Source organism: Drosophila subobscura, chromosome U (genome assembly GCF_008121235.1).
Source record: "Drosophila subobscura isolate 14011-0131.10 chromosome U, UCBerk_Dsub_1.0, whole genome shotgun sequence".
NCBI classification, from domain to species: Eukaryota; Metazoa; Arthropoda; class Insecta; order Diptera; family Drosophilidae; genus Drosophila; species Drosophila subobscura.
The window spans coordinates 22,770,215-22,782,918 of record NC_048534.1 but is presented as its reverse complement, the minus strand read 5'-3'; the positions used below and the strand labels follow the sequence as shown (position 1 = coordinate 22,782,918).

The following is a 12,704-nucleotide window of genomic DNA, read 5'->3' as shown; positions in this document are numbered from 1 at the left end:
TAGCGTGCCAGGGGATATTCGAGCGTGTATAAAAGCAGCAGCTTGTGGCACGCTGCAGGCATTTCCACCAAGTCTTTCCTTAAACGTAGCCACCATGTGGACGCAGTGGCTAGTGCTGCTGGCGCTGTTCTCCAGCCAATCTGCTGAGATAAATGCATTATCTGACTCGTGTGTCAGCAGGCGACTGATCCAACGTTATGGCTTGAACGAAGAAATCTATGGACAGGGCTGTGCTGGCGTTAAATTACATCAAAAGCGTCTACGACGTCGCGTTGATCCCACTTTCCACGGCAATCCAAAGCCGCGCGGCGAGCTGCTGGCCAACAATTTCAACATCAATTCGTACAGATTGGATCAGACCAACTCTCTTGTGGCGCTTGTCAATAAAATAACGCAGGAGTACTTGGGCAAGTGTCCACCGGTGATATATTACGATGCTTTTGTGGAAAAATCAGATGGACTGGTGCTGGAGACGCTATTCAAGGTTCGTTTCGTTTCAACCACTGAGAAATCGAATTTAGAGACATTTTGCAGACAATTCCCACTACGTTTTATCATGGCGAGATCAATGACCGCTATGAGGCTGAAAATCCACGCTTTACAAGCCACATCGACAGCAGTTGCAAGAGCTACATTCTGTTTCTGTCGGATCCGCTGATGGCGCGTAAGATTTTGGGGCCGCAGACAGAGAGCCGCGTGGTGCTCGTCTCACGTTCAACGCAGTGGAAGCTCCGTGACTTTCTGTCCTCCGAGTTGTCTTCAAATATTGTGAATTTGCTGGTTATTGGAGAGTCACTGATGGCCGATCCATTGCGTGTGAGTAACAAGAGTTTATCGCGATGAAGTCCTTGAAGTTCTCACCTCTCCTCTGTCGCAGGAGCGTCCGTATGTATTGTACACCCACAAGCTCTACTCAGATGGTCTCGGCTCGAATACACCCATTGTGCTCACTAGCTGGATAAAAGGCGCTCTATCGCGTCCGCACATTAATCTCTTTCCTCCGAAATTCCAAGCTGGCTTTGCCGGCCATCGATTCCAAGTGTCGGCTGCCAATCAGCCGCCCTTCATCTTTCGCATACGCACTCTGGACTCTTCGGGCATGATGCAGCTGCGCTGGGACGGCATAGAGATGCGTTTGTTGAACATGATTTCAAAGCGTCTGAACTTCTCGGTGGATATCTCAGAGACTGCTCGAGTGTCCGATACTCGCAGCATAATTGACAACATCCAGACGGAGATTGTCCAAAGGTCAGTGGACATTGGCATGTCCGGCATTTACGTGACTGAGGAGCGTCTGCGGGAGACCGATATGTCGGTGGGACACTCCCGCGATTGTGCTGCTTTCATAACACTCGCGTCCAAGGCGCTGCCAAAGTATCGGGCCATCATGGGCCCATTCCAGTGGCCCGTTTGGGTGGCTCTTATTTGCGTGTACTTGGGCGCCATCGTGCCGATTGTGTTCACCGATCGCTTGACGCTCAGCCACTTGCTGGGCAACTGGGGAGAGGTGGAAAATATGTTTTGGTATGTCTTTGGCATGTTCACAAATGCTTTTACCTTCACCGGAAAGTACTCGTGGGGCAACACCCAGAAGATCTCCACGCGTCTGCTCATCGGCTCCTACTGGCTCTTCACGATAATTATTACATCCTGCTATACCGGTTCGATCATAGCGTTTGTGACACTGCCTGCGTTTCCAGACACGGTTGACTCTGTCTTGGATTTGCTGGGACTCTTCTTTCGTGTTGGCACGTTGGGTGAGTCGATGAACAATCCGTAAAAGTGCGCAAATGGTTCACATTTTCCTTCATGTTTAGACAATGGCGGTTGGGAGACATGGTTCCAAAACTCCACACACATACCCACGTCACGGCTTTACAGGAAAATGGAGTTCGTCGGCAGTCTGGAAGAGGGAATCGGAAATGTGACGCAAAGTTTCTTTTGGAATTACGCATTTCTTGGCTCAAAAGCACAGCTGGAATATCTGGTTCAATCGAATTTCTCGGATGAGTAAGAAACATTTCTTTGCTCCAATGACTTCTACATTTGATTTTTCAAACAGAAACATATCCCGGCGTTCGGCACTTCATCTGAGCGAAGAGTGTTTCGCTCTCTTCCAAATTGGTTTTCTCTTTCCCCGAGAATCGGTGTACAAGCGAAAAATCGACTCTATGATTTTGCTGGCCCAGCAGAGTGGACTTGTGGGCAAAATCAACAATGAGGTAAGCTGGGTCATGCAGCGTTCTACCTCGGGGCGCTTGCTGCAGGCCAGTTCGTCCAGCTCACTGCGAGAAATCATTCAGGAGGAGCGACAGCTGACCACAGCGGACACGGAGGGAATGTTTCTCCTCATGGCACTCGGTTACTTTCTGGGCGGAGTTGCCCTGGTGTCCGAAATCGTTGGAGGTATTACCAACAAGTGCAGGCAAATCATCAAACGTTCCCGCAAGTCAGCCTCCAGTGCAAACAGCTCCACACTCGTCCCGGATGAAGAGCGCTCCTCTGTCCAGCAAATTGAGCACGAACAACGCCGGGCGGCGCGTCGCGACGCAGCGGACGATGGCCCGAAGATGAGTTTCGGCATGCGAGAGTTTAATTTGACCCGCACAACGTTTCGCGAATTATATGGCAATACCAGCAGAGCAGATCAGCAACAAAGCTACGGTCAGCAGGCCTCTGATCACGTGCACTCCCACGCGCGCTCCGACCAGGATGAGTCCCTGGATTGTTTGGATGAGTTAATTGCGCATTTGGAAAAGACAGAAGCCGAAGACGAAGCCGCAACCGAACCCGAGCCTTCTTCAGTTCAGGGGGAGTTTTTTCCTGACGAATATTTTGGTCCAAACACCGACACCACACAAAACCACTAGCCATACACTACTTGCTTTCCTTGCTCTGGCATATTTCATACATAGCCCAGCAAAGAATAATCCTTAAAATTAGCAACCAAAAATGGCGCAATTAACGATTTATTGGCGAAAATGAAAATAAAAAAAACACAAGAATATCGAAAAACATCGAAAGATTAACGGTATATGTAGGTGTGAACGTATATTATTTTTGGTATATTTCAGTGGGATTTCTGTGATCACATTTGAGTCTCAAAAATATGGTGGGAAGGAGAGGATCTGCTGTACTAATCCTCTCTCTTGCTGACCTAATAGTCTCTTTGGCATGTGACCGCAAGGTATAGCAAGCTCCCACCTCTTTGACACCTGTTCAAAGGATCCCTAATAGTGCATGCGAGAGCGTCTGGCAAGAGAAAATTTCCCTGACCGCTTAGACGCAGGAGAGAACTTCCCTACAGAATTTCAAACACATAGGATGAAAATTGCCGTGTAAATTTACCTGGCGCACCTCAAATTTTTTGTGACGTATGTACATGTTCTCGAAACCTTAGTTTTTGGTACTAATTTCGCAGCATGAAAGCTTTCTTGCTTCCTGAAAGCACGGTAAAATAAAAAAATTCAAATAAAAATGAACAACTAAATATAAAATAAAAAATATATTAACTATAGAAAATATATAGTATATAGAAAATAAATAAAATCAAAGAAACGATAGAATTTCTTTTCCTCCTTTGTTGCGCGCTATTTTTCAATAATTTTCAATGTTATCCGTTAACATACATGTGTCTCTGTTAATAATTTACATACATTTACATACTGAAGACAAGGCTCCCTTGCTTCCAGAAGGGGTGATTAGAATGAAAAATTCAAATACAAATTTGTTAACTATAAAGTCATAAAGTATACAATCCAATAAAACGGAGTTTTTTAACAAGCCAAATTAGTTTTTCAATCGGATTAAACTATTGTTTCAGGTTTAAAAGTCTTTGCAAGCTAGTAATATCAAGTAGAACATCAAAATCGATTAATATGATTTAAGACTACGGTATATTTACGGTGTTTTTTTTTAATGCAAAGGTATATTTTGGTATATTTTTGAGGGTCCGCCGGTATATTTTATTGATTTGCCGCGGTCGCGTCATGTCGGTCGCGTTTGTTTTTGTTGTTTGTTCGCTGTTCGCTGAAGAATTTAACCACCACCCACCGAATAACTAAGAAAGGTGTACATGTACAGTAAAGGTGCCAAGCCAACGTTCGAGAGATAACAAAAAACATTCATTTCTATTTGTTTTCGGTAATATTTCGGTACATACATATATACATAGCTACGATACAGTGATACACAAACTTTATACAATCTATACAATCGAGTGTACGTGTGTGCAAGGGGACAACAAAATAAAGCATTTCTTCCTAAACCGATGCCTCTTTACTGAACAACTGAAAAAACGTTCGTGCTAGCGGATAAAATGTTCGGAATTAACAAAAACATAACAAACTGTTGAACATAATTAAATGCAATGCAAAACAAACTGTATTTCTAGTGTACATAAAAACATCACATACACATGCAAAGATATTCGCATGCAGTGAGTCAGCCACGCACACACAAACACGCTTGCAGACATGAGTATACCTAGGCGGTTTCTTTCGTCTTTAGTGTTGTTGTGTGTTGTTCTACCCTTGCAGATAGTGCCTATAAAGTAACTAATGACTGTTCAAGGCAACTGGCCCTACAGAATGTGTTTTCTGTTGTCATAAAATGGCACATTTTTAGTTGTCTGGCAAATTAAAGAATACATATATGAAATTGGGTCATCACTTCGCTACCCAAGGTTTCGCTTATATTCAGGAAATTGATCAGTGCCGGATCCGTTAATTATTCAACCGTCGCTGGCCACCGTAGACCCTTGACTTCTTCTGTTCAACAATTCTGCTCAACGCAGCATGGCGAGTTCATTAACTTCCATAACCAGTAACCACCAACACAAATGTACATTTCCACCATAGAGCTGCGGGCAAGTGGCCATACCTTTTTTTCAAGCAGTCGCTTAATAGATGCGTGGGTAATACTTTTCTAGTACTTCTTAACACAATGCCACATATTCGTATGTTACTTTTATTTGGCTTCCTTGATCGTTGAACATATGTACATATGTATGCGTGTGTACACATTCACTGTACATACAAACTTTGCCAACGTTTCACCCGCCCACAAACATTCATCTATGTAAAATCTCGACACAACTTGTTTAACAAGTCTTGTAAATCAAGTTCTCGCTTCAGTTAATAGTGTTTTTTCTGACTTTTTCAAGAAAAAGCAACGCCCTCCTTCCAAAAATTAGATTATTATGGAACTAACTCGGCTAGAATCAATATTTAATATATAATTTTAATATAATTTCAGTGTTTTTCAATTCATAAATAGTGCAAAAATAGTTATTGTGTTACGTCAAATAAAAGTCGTGCAACAATGTTAAAGTTTATTCGAGGAAAGGGTCAACAGCCGACAGCGGAACGACAGCGCCTGCAGAAGGATCTTTTTGCATATCGCAAGGTACGTATGCCATGCATGGCACTTTTTTTCCTTACCAGCCTCAAAAGTCTTACTCACCTTTAGGCAGTTTTTATACTATTGCTAAGTTTATATCAACAGAACCAGTGCTTATCGCTGTACGTAGTTACATTGAACACCTTGAGGTATGGTAGACTTAAAAAGCCCAAGGTAACTGTTAAGATATCTTAGAAACATTTTTATTGAACATATCATTTTCAATGGAGTTGATTTATTAAGGTCTTCAGTTACAAAAAAATAATTCGGACACTATTTCGCAGCTAGGGTGTGTCAATTGTCTTATTCCATTGTGTGATCGTCATATATCATTCCAAATTGTCTGCTATGCGGCGTCTATTAGCCCATATATGTATGTATGTATGTAGATCGTATGTAGAACAATAAAGCTCTTTGCGAGTACTGTACGTATGAGGGTAGAATTTAATGAATCATTAGAAACGCAAAGCCTTGTCTTGAGCGGACCTCGATAAGTGGGTCAAGCGAATTGCATCATTTTGGATTAACGCTTTCCCAGCACTTTTACCTGTCGTTGAGCTAGTTGAATATACATATACAAAAAAGAATAAGGTTGAAATATAAATACCATCGTCGATGTCATCAAGTTTTTCCAACAATTGTCTCAATGACATCATTCACAATTCTGTCTCGATGTTTGCTGACAAACACGCATGCAAACGTACATATATGTAAATACATATGTATATACGCGTATATGTAGATACATTGTATATAGAAAGAGTAGGCTAACATTTGCGAAATATCCTTTTGCAACGCACAGAAATATTTGTGGGTGGCTTATATCTTTGGCGAGCTAAAATTAGTCATCAATCTATTGTTGCGCGGTATATGGAAAAATTTATATTCACCAAGCCTAAAGAATAAAATTCTACACCTAGTACAAATCATAGCAGATACATATGAACATACAGTCACCAGTCGGTGCCTCGAAGGAAGTAGTTGATAAGATTAACTCTGTTTGTTTTATGTGCTGCTGCCCATATGTACATTGTATATATGTATGTATATACCTATGAAAAACCAAATATCGAGCGTATTTATTGTTTGAGCAGATAGGCGTGGTATCTTCCACTGATAAGATTTCAAAACAAGCTACATCAGATTCCAGGGAAAAGGAAATGCTGCACCTGTAACTGGGTCATAATACATGTAATGCCGTTTGTTCAAAATGTTTAGAACATGCCACAGAATTTCTAGTTTTGTAATTCAGGCAAATTAATCATCAAAGTGTACCTATACATAATATTCGAATTATTTTTATTTCTAATTCACCGAATGTTTATTTTTCCTATATTTTTAGACGGCACAACATGGCTTTCCCCACAAACCTTCAGCTCTGGCCTACGATCCTGTGGCAAAGCTCATGGCAATTGGCACACAAACGGGAGCCATTAAAGTATTCGGTCAGCCCGGAGTGGAATTATATGCCCAGCATACGTTAGTCAATAATTCGGCAGCAGAGCTTAATGTGCAGCTGCTAGAGTGGGTTTACGGCACAGGACGCATACTTTCGTTGACAGCAGCTAATCAGCTAATCCTGTGGGAACCCGTGGGCACTACACTGGTACCCATCAAAACTCTTCCCTTTGACGGGAAACTTAAGAAGGTCTCCTCGCTGTGCTGTTCACTGAACAAAGATGTACTTTGGATTGGAACGGAGGGCGGCAATATATATCAGCTGGACTTAAATTCCTTTACAATACGAGAACCAGTCATCTATCACGATGTTGTGCTTGAGCAAGTGCCACCGACATACAAGCTCAATCCAGGTGCAATTGAGTCTATTTGCCAGATTCCAAACGCATTGAACAAACTCATAATTGCCTACAATCGTGGCCTATGCGTGCTATGGGACATGGACACTTCCTCCGTGGAGCGCGCGTACATTGCACCAGGACATGGTCAGAGTGTAGGACTCTCTGTCAATGCAACAGGCACAGAATTTAGCTGGTATCATGCGGACGGTTCGTATGCGACGTGGAGCATAGATAATGGAGAACCGCCTCAAAATGTAAACTATGTACCATATGGACCCGATCCTTGCAAGAGCATTAATCGCCTCTACAAGGGCAATAGAGGGTAAGTTCAATTTATAATTTTTAAACAATGAGATGACTAATTTTATTTCATATTTCTAGCGACAACGAAGTGATTGTCTTTTCCGGTGGCATGCCACGTTCTGCGTATGGAGATCATAATTGCGTTTCGGTCCATGTCAGCGATGGACACAAATTATGTCTGGACTTTACATCCAAGGTTATAGACTTTTTTGTGACATACAAGCCAGGAACAGACTGCGTTGAAGTACTGATTGTGTTGTTGGAAGAGGAGCTGTGTGCATATGACCTCACAGATCCGAATATTTTGGCCATCAAGGCGCCCTACCTTCACTCAGTGCATGCGTCCGCTGTGACATGCAACTATCTTGCCTCTCAAGTCACCCAGGCAGTGTACGAACGTATTCTGCGAGCGGGCGATGAACAAGATATCGACTACAGCAATATTGACTGGCCCATCACGGGTGGCGTGTTGTCCGACGATTCAGCTGAATCTGATGAAGATGAAGTGGTGAAGGCGTACGAAATACTTTTAACTGGCCACGAGGATGGATCGGTGAAATTCTGGGACTGTACTGGCGTCCTGCTTAAGCCTATATACAATTTTAAAACTGCTGGCATTTTTGGCAACGAGCATGAGTACCGAGAAGATGGACCTGCAGACACCAGCACAGAGCAACTTGACGAGGGAGAGCCACCATTTCGTAAGGCAGGGCTGTTTGATCCTTATTCTGATGATCCGCGATTGGCCGTTAAGAAGATTGCATTTTGCACCAAAAAGGGCCAGCTAATTGTGGGTGGCACTGCCGGTCAAATTATTATAGCAGATTTCGATGCTGCTGCCGAAGATCAAAGTTCTTTAAAGTATAACTCCATGAACTTGGTCAGCGATCGCGATGGCTTCATATGGAAGGGACACGATCAGCTAAATGTGCGCCCCAATTTGTTAGAGGAGAACGCCGAGCCTTTGACCGAAAACGGTGTTAATATCACGGGTGTACTTCAAGTCCTGCCACCCGCCAGCATCACCTGCATGGCTCTGGAAGCTAATTGGGGACTTGTGTCCGGCGGAACAGCACATGGATTGGTACTTTTTGACTTTAAGAACTTTGTGCCGGTGTTCCATCGCTGCACATTAAATCCCAATGATCTAACTGGAGCTGGCGAGCAACTGTCACGCCGCAAATCGTTCAAGAAATCATTGCGAGAATCATTTCGAAAGCTACGAAAGGGTCGATCTACACGAGCCAATCCAACAAACCAGGTTCCCACAACGGTAAGTGTTACTTAAATGAATTTAAATACAACTATTTAATGCATAATTCCTTACAGCTGGAAGCTCGGCCTGTTGAGCGGCAAATAGAAGCACGTTGCACCGACGACGGTTTGGGCTCCATGGTGCGATGTCTGCTGTTTGCTAAAACTTATGTCACCAACGGTGAGAACTCTAAATAAATAAAATATTAATGCTTAATATTAATGTTTAATGTTGATTTTGCAGTTAACATAACATCGCCAACTTTGTGGTCAGCTACAAATGCCAGCACCGTTTCGGTCTTCCTTCTCCATTTGCCACCAGCGCAGACCGCTGCAACCACAGTGCCACCAGCAAGTGGAAATGCAACACCGCAGGCATCCCGACGTATTTCTGCGCAGCTTGCCAAAGAGATTCAGCTAAAGCATCGTGCACCTGTCGTTGGCATATCGATCTTTGATCAGACAGGCAGTCCTGTCGATCAATTGAATGCTGGAGAAAACGGCTCGCCGCCTCATCGTCTACTTATTGCCTCTGAGGAACAATTCAAAGTGTTCTCGCTGCCGCAATTAAAGCCAATCAATAAATACAAGCTAACAGCGAACGAGGGGGCTCGCATTCGTCGCATTCACTTTGGATCATTCAGCTGTCGCATATCGCCGGAACTATTGCAAAGCCTTCACTCCGGCAGTCCGACAAAATCCGTTCGTTCCCACGGCGAGGGCGATGGCGTTGGAAATGTGAGCGCTACATCAGCCGCTGGCCGCAGTGATTTGTATCATGAGATGGCGCTGATTTGTCTTACCAACATGGGCGACATTATGGTTTTGTCAGTCCCTGAGCTAAAGAGACAATTGAATGCTGCTGCCGTGCGACGTGAAGATATCAAGTAGGTGGAAATTTTACATACTTTTAGTTCAAATTCTGACTGATAAATTTATCATTTATTATCACAGCGGTATCTCTTCGCTCTGCTTTACCAATGGCGGGGAAGCTCTGTACATGATATCCTCTTCGGAACTGCAGCGCATCGCTCTATCAACTTCTAAAGTGGTGCAGCCCACAGGCATGGTGGAGGTTGAACCTTTAGAGAGTGAGGAAAACGAGAACACTTCGCAGGCAAACGAGGGCGATGAAAGCGATAAGGATGCCGAGGCAAATAAAGAACCTACAAATACTGCCACAGACACACAACAGCCACGGGCTACGGTACGCGCTAGGCCGCTGGAGCTGAACGCTGATGGCAGTACTCTCCACCTAACTAATGGCATTTGCAATAGCAACTCACCGAACCGTGCAAACGAGACAATCACAAGCTCCATAGGTGACATCACCGTCGACTCTGTGCGCGACCATTTAAACACAACAACCACCACATTGTGTTCGACCACAACGGAGGAAACTGTTGGTGAGTGTTCCCACTTCTGAGTGATTTCCCATAACACCGCTTCTGTCTGTTCTCTTTTAAAAATATTCATTTAATTTGCATTACATTTGCACTTGTTCTGTTCTGTTTGTTGTCAAGATCAATGTGGCTTTTATTCGTTTTTTCGTTTTGATTACAAATAAGCCGAATGCTTAACATTTTATCTACCCTTTGATTTTAGATATGCGACAGTAATTGTACAACCGATACATAAAACAATCCACTACCTTTTTTTCTACAATCTTGACACAATTTTAAGTGGTTTTGCATGCCCTGTGTAATATTTTTGAATCAATTAAAATATATATATATTTTACTATGCATTCATAGTATTAATTAAACTTAATATAATTTTCCAAACGTAGGTCGATTGTCTGTGCTTAGCACGCAAACGAATCAAGCCACAACCACCGTGAATATGAAGGACATTCCTGACATTAACATACCTAATTTAATGGACTTGGCATCAAAGAAGTGAGTACTCTCGAAGAAGAAACACATAAATAATATGAAATAATAAATGCTTTTTCTTTAAAACAGCAACACGACTGAGACGAGCACCAGTTCTGTAGTAATAAAATCAGTTATCACGAGCATATCACACGAAAAAACGAACGGCGAAAGCGAAAACGTAACAACAAAGACCACAACGCATGAAGAGAGCCAATTTTAAGTAAATGAAGCCATAAAGGCATATATTTTATACTCCATATATGCACCACACCACACCACACATCTAAATGGCACCTTTATATATAGACAAGACCGTCGTGGTGAACACCACGGTACGCAGACAACTGTTGCATTTTCGAAAAACAAAATCAATTATGTTACAATGCATGTTATTTGATGTAATTCCAAAATAATGTTAAGTTTATATTGTAATAATCTATACAATCCGTTCGCGTTTACAAGTTTTTTAGTGAATTTCACACATTTTTTGTATTTATGTATTAGCCCTTTAAAGATGACAAAAGCTGCATAGATGTTGCATATGAGCTTGTCACATTTCCATACCTAACGATAGACAAAAAGTACAATACGGAACACGTATGCCTTATAAGAAGAATTGACTATTTACAACAGATTTTATACAAGTATTAAAAATTCAGATCATACAACTTTTATACAAAATTCTTTGAATTTGGATGGGCGCGATTAGTATGTACGAATCGAATTCGTATTTGTATACCCGGTACTCGAAGAGTAAATAGGGTAAAGGTATTGTTTTTGTTCTCGAAAGTCGGTGAAGAAAAGGAAACCTTTCCAACCGTGTCAAGCCATGAATGCCTGTCCGTTCGTCTTGATGCCTGAGTGGCTTGAGTGCCTGGATATCAGAGACTAATAGCCACCATTTTTTTGCATCCAGGCTGCTGCGACAGCGTATTTCAAAATTTTGACCCGCATTTATTCTTGTGTCTTACACGACACATACATATGTACATATGTGCATTTATAGCAGATGGCTGGGGTACGCTGCCCGCACACTGAGCGGTGACGATTCGCTTGTATGAATTGACTTATCCATGTACATGCTGAGTGGTTAATGGGAGAGTCCGCCAAATCTAGTGTACCAAAATAAGTTCAACTGAAAAGGTTATTTGAAATATTGAATACAGAATTCTTGCGCTGTAAGTTCAGGGATATTATATAGACCTAGGATTTTTTTACAAATAAAGCAACAATAATTAAACGATTCTACAGTGACGCAAAAGTTTTAAGAGGAATTTTGGTGGAAAAGGACCAAAATGGGAAACACACACACACACACACACATTTCCATACCAAATATGGCGCCGCGTTGCCACATATATTTCTATCGCTCACACCTTCGTGCGTAGCTCAATTTGTATATAAGGTTGCCAATTTGTTTATACGCTTGTATATGTATGCAGCGCCGAGGCAGTGCGAGCGAGGGAAATACACTAGCTTTTAGCTTGTTCTTACTCTAAATTTTTGGCAGCACTGGTTGTGGCAAATGCATGAAGCAATTATACAAGTTCAATAAAGTTGTTCCTTGGAAAGTTTCGTTGCGTCTTTCATGAGTTGTAGCTAAGATTATTTCCCAACTCATATTTTCCCAAGTGTGGCATCTCCATTCTCTGCCATTCTCCTTCGCCTGCGAGTGTTTCACACCGCTGAACATTGTTATCCTTGGACGATAATCCACCACGGTCTTGAATTTCCTCGTCAGATCGGAGATTCTTGCAAGTGTACTGGGACTGTGGTCCTTTCTGAAAGCTACGAATTTGAATCTTCTAAGCTGAGTAGCTAAGCCGCAGTAAGGTCTTTACCTCAGGGAAAACTCTATCCCTTTCTAGCACTTGTCTCTCTGTGAGTCGAGGGAGCGTGGTGAATAAGTTATTGGTCCGCGATAAAGGAGCGAAAGCATTAACCAATCCGCAGAGCATTTCCTAATCTGTATGTAAACTTTAATCTGTTTATTTCGGATTACAAAAACGGTCTACTTGTCGCGTGGCGGCTTTGCAATACAAAATTATGCAAGTGCATCCCACACATTTCT

At 42.5% G+C, this 12,704-nt stretch overlaps 2 protein-coding genes across 5 annotated transcripts; both read left to right on the top strand.

Moving 5' to 3' along the window:
• The first annotated feature begins 94 nt into the window (after positions 1 to 94).
• Positions 95 to 2,885, top strand: LOC117901395 (ionotropic receptor 21a). The gene is made up of 5 exons (XM_034812129.1): positions 95 to 484; positions 535 to 816; positions 878 to 1,757; positions 1,818 to 2,010; positions 2,063 to 2,885. Exons 1-5 carry the CDS (start codon positions 95 to 97, stop codon positions 2,868 to 2,870), a joined length of 2,553 nt encoding a protein of 850 aa, XP_034668020.1. The 3' UTR covers positions 2,871 to 2,885.
• A 1,103-nt stretch (positions 2,886 to 3,988) lies between these two features.
• LOC117900475 (protein lethal(2) giant larvae) lies at positions 3,989 to 11,301 on the top strand. Of its 4 annotated transcripts, none has more exons than XR_004649281.1 (9): positions 3,989 to 4,143; positions 5,257 to 5,406; positions 6,743 to 7,521; positions 7,581 to 8,775; positions 8,832 to 8,937; positions 9,001 to 9,643; positions 9,711 to 10,162; positions 10,362 to 10,457; positions 10,546 to 10,654. XR_004649281.1 is itself a non-coding variant. In XM_034810855.1 (9 exons), exons 2-9 carry the CDS (start codon positions 5,323 to 5,325, stop codon positions 10,851 to 10,853), a joined length of 3,501 nt encoding a protein of 1,166 aa, XP_034666746.1. In that variant the 5' UTR covers positions 3,989 to 4,143; positions 5,257 to 5,322; the 3' UTR covers positions 10,854 to 11,301. The 4 variants fall into 4 exon arrangements, 3 of the variants coding, with proteins under 3 accessions (XP_034666746.1, XP_034666747.1, XP_034666748.1); XM_034810855.1 differs by lacking the exon at positions 10,362 to 10,457 and adding an exon at positions 10,721 to 11,301; XM_034810856.1 differs by lacking the exon at positions 10,362 to 10,457 and adding an exon at positions 10,721 to 11,301 and having other exon boundaries at positions 4,000 to 4,154.
• The last annotated feature ends 1,403 nt before the right edge of the window (positions 11,302 to 12,704 follow it).